The sequence below is a fragment of the Peromyscus leucopus genome, chromosome 14 (assembly GCF_004664715.2).
Source record: "Peromyscus leucopus breed LL Stock chromosome 14, UCI_PerLeu_2.1, whole genome shotgun sequence".
In the NCBI taxonomy this organism is placed as follows: Eukaryota; Metazoa; Chordata; class Mammalia; order Rodentia; family Cricetidae; genus Peromyscus; species Peromyscus leucopus.
In genome coordinates this window covers 15669523-15681794 of record NC_051075.1, presented here as the reverse complement: position 1 = coordinate 15681794, position 12272 = coordinate 15669523, and the positions used below count along the sequence as shown (strand labels likewise).

Genomic DNA, 12272 nt, shown 5'->3' with positions numbered 1-12272 from the left:
TCAAACTTTCAAACCTCCAAAGCTAGGTCTTTGTTCATATCTCAGTAGATGTGATGGACATGTAACAAAGTCATAATACATAATACCCATTATATAGGCTTGTCTCAGCTATAGAAAACTATCCCATTTGCCTTTTAAGAAATACGCCCTTTAAAGGCCTCTGCCTAGACATGATATATGGTTAAGTGCAATATGACACTTCAGCAAAGCTCTGAAGCCCTTAAACTTTAAGACTTCCTTGTCAGTTGTTAAAGGCTTCTGAAAACTCTAGGTGAATGACTCTGGGAATATGGATGGTTTGCTGTGACACATCTCTGTAGCATATGTGTGTGCTTATAAATAGACAGAAAATTTAGTTCGTAGTGTCTTGTGAATTTTGAACATAGGATGACAATGCTCAATATATTATACTCTTTTTTTTCTTTTTTAAATGTACCATTTAGCATAAATGATAAAAATGATAATTTTTAGAATGCTACTAGTTACATGTTTATTAATATGAGGTTAATGTTTACATTTTCAGATGGCTCTAAGTTTATTAAAATTAATATTTTAGAAGATAATGTGATATTAAGAACTCAGAACTGCAAATTAAATTGCATTTATGTATGGATCCCTAAATTCATGTGGAATCAGCTTGTTGGTGATGTTCAACATATTAAGTAGGTGGATACTTTTATGCCAAAGTAAACTTCATTTCACCGCTTCTTCAAATCTCCAACTGTATTCATTGATAGGAAAATGACTCTTCCAATTTTGTTCATCTAACGTCTTGAGTTTTCTTTGACATCTCTTTTCCCCAAAGCAAATTAGAGGGAAAGAAATGAGACTGCTATCATGCATATGGGCAGGATGCCTTTAGCACTCATGTGAGTTTCTCTCCGTCACCATCATGAGTTCAAGTCATGAATTTATTTTTACATGCTTATGCATGCATACTTACATGTATTAGTTACTCAGTTGATCTTAAATTCCATTAAATTTGATTGACTAGGAGGAAACTTTGTTCATAGGATTTTGTTCTCGTTATATTACATTTTATTTCGTTTTGTTTTGTTTAATGATCAGCTTAAGGCTCATAAAGGTTGATTTGCTCCTGAACTGCTTTGTTCCCAGACATTGCCATCTTCCCCAACTACCACCAAGTCCTCTCCATCTGACCCCATGACCACCTCCAGAGCTAATCAGGTACAGTATCATCCTCTCATCTACACCATACTTTCACAGCGATTGCCTGCCAACCGGAGAAAAAGAGAATGGTGGGTTAAGGATTTGTTCGTTCATTCACATGTATGCACCATGATCAGATTCCAAATAATCTAACCAATAAATATCAATCATTTTTTTTAATTTTACATGCATTTTTAACTTCATTAACAAATATATTCAGGCAGTAGGCTTAATTAGAATTTTGGACTTATTCCTTTAACATGTCATCACTTTACAAAGCCCTGAGGATTAATTATTGAGTTGGTCTTTTCTTGTCTTTCAATGTATCTTCTTAGGAGTTTTCATAAATAATTTAAGCATGTTCACATAGGTTATAAAATATATTAAATTTTAGAAAAGATATGTCTTTAAAGGTTAATATCCTTTTACTTTTTGAGACCAGCTTCTCTGTGTAAATAGTATCAACAATAAGCATTTCTAGTTTGAAAATTGGTGTGATTTTAGCATTATTTAATAATTGCAGACACAGTATATTTTCTTAGTCAAGAACTCTTAATCACTTTTATTGAAAGAGTGTCAAACTTTGCAGTGAGAATTATAACTTACTAGTTCCAATTTGACAGCTTTTCAAACTAAATATTTGCAGGCCAGCCTTCAAACTTGTATTTGTTGACTAAAATAATTATTCAAATGTTTAAACACATTTTCATTTTATGTGAGTTGAGTTTTATTTAAATGAGAAGTACTTTATTATTTTCAATTTTTACTTTTAGTAAAAATAAAGCTTCATGAGATCACTTAAATATTAACAGCTTACATTTTAAAATATTTTTCATTAGTTGGCCAACAAAGTATTGCTACATGAGTGGTTTGTGGCATTTTTCATATTATTTAATTTAAAGCCATCAGCATAATTTTACTCATTGACTGATTCTACTGATTTTGCAACCTCAGAGAAATAAAATGACTTAAGGAAACCTAAGCAGTCTTAGGATGCTAGTCTACAGTAGGAACTTGGTTTTCTTTTTATGAAGTGAAACTTCCTTCAAACACAAGAATTTCATGATGCTCTTATTTTGTCTCTGAACCAGTGAGGGCATATTCAGAATGATACAGCCACCACTTTTCTCTGAAGAACATGGTAGTGTCGAGGTGAGAAGAACGCATTTTCAGGGCTCACTTCCTGCTTCTGTTCCCCCATGCTTTAATTCGGTGGCATAGAAACTCACCAAGGATAGGACTGCCCTTGGATTTAAATGTCTCCTGTGCTCTGTTAGTGTTTGATTTCTCAGCTGGACAGATAAGTACATCATAAACAAGACCAATGATTTTCTCAAAGCAAGATGCTAACTAGAAAGACAATCTGCTAATTTTGTCTCTGAAATTAGATTTTTAGTTTACTTATATGAATGTGGATTTTTATAAAATGATTTCTTAAAAGGCCAACTATATCTACTTCCTCATTTATACTATATTTTACCCTCTAGATCTATTATCACACTTTCTTCTGCCAAATCTGCTATTGTAATGATTTGAAATATAGGCACTGTGATTTAATATTCTGTCTACTGTGCTGATGCATTTTGTTATTCATACTGCTTTCTTTGTTTTTTTGGTTTTTTTGTTTTGTTTTGTTTTTGTTTGTCTACAAAGAAGCATGTAACTCCTGGATCACATGAAGCAAATGTTAAAAGAAGAATAGCAAAATCCTTATTTATTGAAAGAACTCTAGCTTTTCAATAACATTTCATTCTTGATCTGTAACTCTCCCTTGTACTCCTTCATGGTAGGTTCTCTCCAGATGGCTGTAGCAAAGAAATGTCATTTTTGTTCACTCACACTTGAAATGTTCAGCACCTAGTCCTTTCTTAATTAATTTACTGGTTTATGTCTATAAATACAGTCTTGTTAGGAAAATATGATTCTGTGTAACAATCTTAAACTTTACAGAAGTAAAATATTATATAGAGAGACAGATATATTTACTAATTTAAACGTAGTTTATATTTACCCAGCTATTATCAAATATGTTTTTAATCTTATAATTGATAGAAATGGAGAAAATCAGTGATTTCTGTTTTAGATCAGAAATTACTGCCATGTGTTATAGCTTGTATGATAACCCTGCTGTAAAAGCAGAGGCAAGGAAATCTTTTCCTAAGAAAATTGTTATAAGCAAAACAGATTACAGTTGAATAATTAACATTTGTATGTTTTCTAATCAGTATTGGCCAAATGAATGTTGGTCAAGTTCTCATTTGAGATTAATAGTTTGTGTTACTTACGGATGTATAGAAAAGAACTAAAGAATTAAAAATATGTAGAAAACCTAGGAATGAAAAGCATGGCAGTAATTCAGAGAATATGCTTGCTCTGCAGAGCCATCATTCCAAAACTTTTTATTCTGAAGATAGTTGTTTAGCACTTGAATTTTATCTATTTTACTCTTCAGCCTCCTTAGCATGTTTCCTTGAGTCACATTCTGAGCACACTAGTGCTTAATAGTAACTCCATTTGAAAACTGAAGACCCACTGTGCGAGAATCCTTATAAAGTGATAGTAGGAAGTGAACACTAGAGCAGTGGTGAGGACCTTGTCTTGCCGTTTACCAGCTGAGTAATCCCATGTGAAACTCCAATACTAGAGTTTCCTAGGGCAGACTATGAAAATCCCCAGCTCTTCTCACAGTGGTACAGCGTCTGGCTGTGTTCATTTCAAGGAAATGTGAAAAATATTAGTCCTTAAAAGTAAATTACTTGATAAATAGTTATTTTAAATGCTTCAGTTAACAATAATCTAATACTAGTATTGTCTGTTTCTAAGGTATTTCTGTGATCAAATTCACAGCCCTTAACTTAGTTCCATAATCAGCATCTAGAGAGCATGCAGTTGCTCTTGCTTAGAAGTGAAATGCCACAGTTAAACTACCAGAAGCGTCAACAGGATCTGTAGCATTTATCAATCCCAAGATGATGCTTATTTTAATTGTCATCTCACCATAACTTTATAAGTCAATCAGCGATGCCCAGTTATCAGGAAGGGGCATAGATAACAGGTGCAGGCCTTCTCTGCCATCGTTGTTGCTACTTTTCCTTTCCTAACCCATAACCTTACACATACTTCACTGAAATTGACACCATCCAAAGAGATCTTCCATTAACTGATGCCGACAATACTTACTAGACCAACACTCCGCACCCACACCTTTTCAGTTGTTTCCACAGGAATATCGTTCTCCTCCTACCAAAGTCAGTTATTTCAATTGTACAATAATTATTCCCTTTCCCTATTACTGAATGGTATCCTTTCTTTAACTGTATACTTCGTCAAGTTTTGACTCTATAGAAATATTCCAATCTGCATGCAGTGTTTTCTCCTGTCTTTTTTTTTTTTTAATTTTGATCTGCTCCTACATGTATGCAACATATTGTGAACATACTCACCTTGGGCTTTTCCCTCTCTTCTCACCTCCCACTCCTGTCTCCTATTTTACAATGCTGACCCACCTTCTCTTATTATCACCTCTTTCACCCACAAACTAATGCCTCTTCTAGTCCTTCACAGCAAAATTCACAGAAGTATTGTCTCCAGTCTTTTTCCCATGTTCTTTCTATTCCTAAATCTACTCAGTCACGCTCTGACCTCCACCATTCCACCAAATCTGCAGTGAGCATCAGTGGTGGCCACACTGCTGGTTGTGTTTGTTCTCAGTCCCCATGTTCACTGGCCTGTCAGTAGTGTGTTCCCCATTTTGTTATATCACCTTCTGTGCTGTGCTTCCTGTAGTTAGTGTCCAGGAGTCTACACTACTGTGGTGATCCTGCTCCTGGTCTCTTCCTGGTTCCCCCTCTTGGCCCCATCTCACTGATGAAATGTCCTAGTCTTAGGAGCATCATATGCCTTGCCTTTCCCATGCTGTTATATGCAGAATGCATGCCTCGGGATTTTGTGCTGCTTTCAATCCTTGAATGTTACCATATAAAAACCATTTCTCACAGATGCAGTGGCTGGAAAATCGACGATCAAGATGCCAGCATCTAATGAGAGCTTTCTTGCAGCATATTCACATGGCAGAAGGTGGAAGGGCAGAGAGAGGGACCAGGGCAATGCCTTCCCATGACAGAAGAGAGAAACCATTCCTGAAAACGTGTAATATAGCAAGTAGTAACCCTGCCCTCCCAACACTGTTGCATGGGATAAATTACAGCACATGAATTGTGGAGAAGACAAAAGCTCTCTCTCAAACCACAGTAACCATGACATGAACTAACAGAATTTTTATGAAGGCTCTTACAAGCTCCTTACTGTATTTTAATGTTCATGGTTTAAATTTATAATTTCCCAAAATATTTCCTAAAATTTAAGTTTCAGGTCCCAAGTACTAGAACACACCTCTCAAAGTGCAGCCCCAGACTGCCTGCAGCTGCCTGCTTGATGTTGCCTCTTACACATCTAACTGCTCCCTTAAGTACAACAGTTCCAAGGACTACCCTAAACCTTCTCCTTTCAAGGGCTGTATTCTCTTGCCTGCATCTGAATGTTTTAAACCAGTTTACATGGTAAAAGCCAATACACCTAAATGTACATCGGCACTTTTACGATCTGCCTCTGCGCACACTGCTTTTTTTTATCTGATCAGTTCACTGCCTCTCACTCACTCTGGGCATTTACACCACACAATTGCTACTCATTTCAGACACTGGAAATCCTTCCTCAGTGCTCTGCCCTTGCTTTTTCTGCACATGAAATTTTAATCTCAGAGATCTGTTTGGTTAATACTTTGTAATCCTTCAAGACTATTCCAAATCTGCCTACTCCTGAAGGCCACTGGACTGCCTTGTTTAGTGCCCCTGTCATGCCTGTCTCTCCCCCCAGCACTCCTCATTGCTTTTTTCATGCTGTTCTTTGTTCTGCTGTCTTGGGAGTACTGTGCACTTTCTTACTAATACATCTGTTGTATACTGTGTGCCCCATCACTCATTTAGAATGTTACATTTTATGACAATAAACATTTTCTCCATTTTACAAACTCTCTGGTGTATGAAATAGAACCTGGAGCACAGTAGGTTGTGAAAAAGTACATGTCAAGTGACTAGCATTAGAGCAGTTTTATAGAATCCTTCAAATGAAACTTGGCCCAGGAATTGTTTGCAGTAGTGTAAACCAAATAGAAGAAAGTGATTTATTGAATAAAGAGGTTAACCTTAGAGAATATAGTCTTTGCTACATTTCCTTCTATTCACCCATGGCATTATCTCTCACATATGAAGTGTTTGTCATTTCGTATGGAAAAAATAAAAAATAATCCAATAGAAAAATGAGTGAAGCTCAGGAAAGGTAATTTACAGATAAAGCAATAGAAATGGCTGGTAAAAACATGTTCAGTTTCACCAGCATCAGGATGGGTAGCAGTGTCTGTCACAAGGTTAAGCTTTTCCCCAGATAGACAGAATTTTATGTAAATGTATATGATACACATGTATCCAATTGAGAAACAATGTGTGTATTTGGAAGTCACATGTTGGTAAATGTATAGTACTGAGCATTTGCACACATGTTGGTAAAGGAAGCACTGTGACACACCTCTTAAGAACCTAAGGATTGTTCTGAGGCATCGATAGATTGATGCATGAGTGTGTAATACAGCATTGTTTACATTAACAAAAGTAGGAAAACAACTTGATGCTTATAGTTCAGTTCTTGAAGGATTTCTGGTATTGCAGAGTGTTATTTGGGGAGTCTATGAAAGTAATGGTAAAGATCCATGTAAACTGCTTTAGAATAGCTTTTTTTCTATGAACTAGAGAAAAGTACATTGCTAAAATATATGCCCATCTTAATGGTCTCAAAATATCTACCATGTTTTGTGTTTGAATGCATTAAGGTGATGACAGAAATATGAAAATTACTGGCTTTTATTGCAATGTCTTCCCTCCTAAAAGTTAGCTAAAAATGACAACGGGATGAGAATTCAGATATCAGTTGTGATACATATGATGTGTTAAATAGAAATAAGTAGTCTCTCAAGGGAAAGATTTGATGTCATATGTGCCTCTGAGCTGCAAAATGCCCTGAATTATATGTCTTGGAATGTGCTAGTGAATGTCAGATAGGATCCCTGGGGAGAGATCTCTGTCCCAGAGGGGTGCTCATTTACTGTAAGGGAATGACCATTTTTTCATGTTTTAAAATTATACCAAATTAATTATTATATAATAAATGTAATTTTGTCTTTCATAGTTATCACATCAAAAGTTCTTGAGTCCAGCTTCTTATCAAAGCTACTTGTGAAGTTTCTAATATAATAGCTCCTGGGGGGGGGGGCAAGGTAAAACATTTATATTTTAAAAGTTTGACATCTACAAAAGTTTTAGTGTAGGTATTAGTTTAGGATTGAGAAGATTTGCTAATTAATATGATTTAAGGTACAAAGTTATATTATTCAAAAGGTGTTTTTCTGTCTGAGGTTGCATTAGTAGACTTTCCTATTGTCGGAAATGGTTAGATATCTCTCCCTGGAGATCTTTACATGCAAATTATAATCATGCTTTTAAAGATTTTGTTCTATTATTGCCAAAAATTGTGGAACTAGATTAACTAGATGATTTCTCCTCATGTTTCCTTCATTTCCAGTATCTCCACTGTTGTTGTAGATATGGGGTGTATGCACCCTCCCAGACACACAAACACACACATGCATGTTCATAATATGGCTTCACAGTGGTTAATTTACTGCTATACAATACCTTTGATGATTTTAAGCCAGACGTTTTCCTCCTTAATACTTTATTATCATTATTTAATCAGTCTCTGCATTTACCCTATCTGGATGACACTGTGTATTTCTACAATGCAAAGTACTCTTTCTCTTTAATTCTTAAAGTTTTTTTAATCTCCAGAGCCATCACCATTCATCTGCTTGACATTTTCACTTCAGTGTCTAATAGCTATTTCAAGCGAAAATGTCCAGAATATCTTCCTTTCTGGCCGCATGCCTCATCCTTTCTCCCCATCATCTGCATCATTAAACACACTCTCTGACTTTGTGCATAGATCTTTTCACGTTTCACTTTTTTAGTTTGGTTGTTTGGTTGGTTTCATTTGATTTTTTGAGACAGGCTTTTGCTCTGCAGCCCTGGCTATCCTGGAACTCTCTCTATAGACCAGGCTGGCCTTTAACTCACAGAACTCTGCCTGCCTTGGCCTTCAGAGTGCTGAGATTAAAGGCATGAGCCACTACCACCCAACTTCCATTTTTTTACTGTTTAAGTTGAATATTGAATTAAGTGAGAGCCCTAATTTGCATATCAAAAAATCTAAATTTTTTCAGATACACTTTTTTACTAACCAGGATTAAAAATTGTTTTAGTACATATGTACCAAAATGGATGTGATGAGAATTTAATAACATCATTAGGCCTTTTTTATTTAACCTGTGAATAATTGTAAGTAGCCCTTCTTCTATAAACAGAACTTCAGTTCAGTAAATTCAGATTTCTTTAAAGCCACAAGATTACCCAAAGTTATTCTTATTTTTAAAATAGATTTTTTTGCCATATTGTATCATTTTAAAACTTCTCTGGTTCCCTGTGGTTGACTCTAACAGCTTTCCTTTTTGTGTAACTGTCTACAGTGCTTGTCATCTCCGAGTAACAGTAGTAGTTCGAAGTGATTCTCTGCTAGAAAGTATGGACTGTTTCCCTTTCCTCCTTACCTGACCTCCTAAGCGGTGATGCAATGTTACCTTAATATATACATCATCCCCAAAACAGAAGAATGCTTCAGGAGCAAAGCAAAATAGTGTTAAGTCAAATAATAAGTATATTAACTTCTTTTCCTTGCTTTTAGAAATTTTGTGGAAACTACTGTTCATTTTCTGTCTCCTTCCGGAGACACACAAAAGGAGGTCCACTGTCTCCCTCTCACTATCTTAGCTTATAGAAAGAAGGGAGAATGCAGTGTGGAAAAGAAACAGAATGATGTACAACCTCTGTAGAACTTCTAGAGATACCTACTCATATGTATCAGGTATAGTTGGAGTTTAAAATGCAAAGCTTGAAGCAAAAGGGAAAGGCGTTCATAGTACAAGTACTCCTTGAGTGAGTCGGCAGATGCCCACACTGAGCCATGTTATTAACTGGCCCCTCTTACCACTTAATCAAATAACTCTCGATCCTAGACTTCTGAAATTAATCTGACTACATTTTCATGGCTGAACTGGGCTAACCACTAGCTTCAGAACCTATGATGCTGTAAAATGTGGTGGAAAATAATACTTTAATAAATGAACATGTAGGAGTAAGGCAGATGTTATATATTTAATTGTCAGTGTGACAGCTTTGTATTTATAAGTGACTAAGAACCTGTTAATGTTGGTTTCAAACATTTTCTGATAAGATTAAAATGTCGCTGTCCTTAACTTTTGAAAACTTCAGTATATGCATGATGTAAATTGAAATTTTAGAATTTGAGAATGATAAACCTTTCTCTTGATTTGAGAAACCAACGTCAGGTATGAGAGATACACAGTTAAGAGTGCTTACTTCTTTTGCAAAGGACCTGGGTTCAGTTCCCAGCACCCTAAAGAAGCCTTAAAATTGCAACTCCAGCTCCAGGAGACATGATGCCCTTTTCTGACGTCAGGACGCACCACATGTACGTGGTACAATTACAGACATGCAAGCAAAATACACATGTAAAATAAACTAATCTTTTATTAATTAAAAAATAATGAACCCAATGTTGGGTGTTTTTTTTTACATATACCTACAATGTCTGTGTCTGTGGTAAATCATCTTTTAAGTAATTGTATTCCTGTACAAATATATCTTGTTTTATTTCTCTGATGATTATCCATGTGTAACTTAACCAGGTACAAATAGAAAAGGTAAAGTCAGATAAGATGGTGGCCTACAGGAAGATGCCTTTTTGCACTCACATCTGCCTAGGAGAAATAACATAATAAGAAATGTAGGAATAATGACACTATGAGGTATAAGGTTTGATATTTTTTATAGGTACAGCTAAACTGCTTGTGTGATACACTAGACTTCAGCAGGTGAAAACGCACACATTGATGGAAAAGTCAGTGTAAAGAAAGAGAAAAGCTGTCTGTCAGCAGAAAGATGTGGAAGATTAAAGGCAAAGGCAGAGAAACCCTAAGTTCAGACTGTACTTAGGAACTCACAGCTAAAATGTGGACTCAGTGAGGGATTCACAGATGATGATACCAAGACAGGAGACACTAAGAGATGAAGCTGGCGAGACACGTTGAGGCACAGTCGAGAGAAGTTCGCAGACTACATGGGAACCCAGCCAGTGCAGGGCAGGTTCTTCTTAGGTAGAGTTACTGGAGGAATCTGATAAATGTTTCTCAGATTTTCTTGGGTGATAAAACTTAAGGTTTGCTCTAATTCATCTTTATAATTGAATAAGGTAGAATTAAGGTTAGCATTATAATTCTTTAAAGACAAATAATTTTCAGGAAAAAAGTTTACTAAGATTAATAACTGTTAAAAAGTTCTTCTAATATCATCCATAAAATAAAATTAACTTAGTTAACAACTTTATTTGCCATCCTTTAAGAAGTGGTTTTATTTAGATTTCAATAATCAAATTATTTTTATTAAAGGATTAAATAAATTAGAATAAGACAATATTTCTTAAGTGCAAAGGAAATCAAAAGCATGTGTAAGATGTATAAACACACTCATATGTGTCCACCCTGAAACGTGAATTTATATGTTCACTGCCTGCTGCCTTTCAAGAGCCGAATGACCTGACCTCACAGACACTTTTTAAAATGTCCCTAGCAGATCTGTGTTCTAAAGGGAGCATTGCTGATTCTTGCTAAAATTAGCTAATGAAGTTCAGAAAATCTCTGCTACAGAAGCTAAACTGCCACTCCGATTTTGGAGGTGATTTAGTTCATTCTAACCTCAGCCCTACACGGAGAACAACGAAGTTACTTCAGTGCCCTGTCAGTGACTGCAGTCTGGTTTGAGATGCCCAGGGAGGGGACATAGATAGAGATGTGATTGTCAACAAATCCAAGCTCAAGGTTAATATCTCGCTTTTTAATTTTAAGGTTTATGTACGCATCACACTCGTATACCTGTGCAGCACCATTTTATTGTGATAAAGTACATCTGGGTGTTCTGATTCTTGTGACCACACCCTTAGTATAAATTAACAAAATGGCCACATTGGGCTGTTGTAAACACCCGGTGACTACAGTAATTTCTCCTCACCACTTGGTGATAGGGTAGCAAGCACTACTTCTAAACAGAGCTGTGTCTTCTAGAACAGCAAATCTCACCATCAGAATGTCCAGATGATGTAACTTTAAAATAATAGAAACATTTTAAAAGATTATTACTGATTTGATGGCCATTTTATAAAGTTAAATGACTATGTGTCCAATTGAAAAAATAAAATACTATTAAGAATTTTATTGATCTTCACCTCTAAATATAGCCATAAAACAAATAAGATATTTGTAAGTAACCCCAAAACTACTAGGTATTAAGGAACATGAAATTAATGTTTTGAAAAGTTTAAGTGGGTATTTTCTACTGCTGTCTTTGTTAGCTTTGCTTTCATAATTCTATACTACCTGTTCGTATTTCTCAGAGCAGAGAGTTTCTTTAAGCTACACCGGATGAAGAACTAGCAGCCGCATTATAATTTTGGGGCTCTATGAAAACATTACCATTGCTGTATAGTTATTAGTCCCTCTGTTTTGACATGCTGATTTCTTATAGACTGTATTGCAAAATATAGACATTCAAGGAACTTTTTGTTTAACAATTTTGACTTGAAGATTGCTTTTTCCTTTGAAAACTCTCATTGTACAAGGTAGTTTTATTAAAATATGATAAAAGTCACTTTAAAGTTGTGGTATTTCCATCTTAATAAATTATGTTTAAACTAATTATCAATTTATTATTGTACTTTTTCTAGGATAGCAAAGTAATATAATGTATGTGCACAAAACAGAAGTATTATTTATACGTATTTTTTTTAATTACAGGTAAAGATTATAGTTCCCAACAGCACAGCAGGTCTGATAATAGGGAAGGGAGGTGCTACTGTGAAGGCTA

General features: G+C 35.4%; 1 protein-coding gene across 8 annotated transcripts in view; it reads left to right on the top strand.

The window, feature by feature from the left end:
* The window catches only part of Nova1 (NOVA alternative splicing regulator 1), a 123032-nt gene that overhangs the window by 107751 nt on the left and 3009 nt on the right, over positions 1-12272 (top strand). For 5 of the 8 annotated variants that reach the window (XM_028882703.2, XM_028882708.1, XM_028882705.2 and 2 more), the window contains 2 exons: positions 1117-1188; positions 12203-12272. The exon at positions 12203-12272 is cut by the window's right edge and continues 3009 nt beyond it. In XM_028882703.2, coding sequence (XP_028738536.1) covers positions 1117-1188; positions 12203-12272 — 142 coding nt within the window. The remainder of the gene's footprint in view (positions 1-1116; positions 1189-12202) is intronic. The other 3 variants (XM_028882704.2, XM_028882710.1, XM_028882707.2) reach the window with 1 other exon arrangement.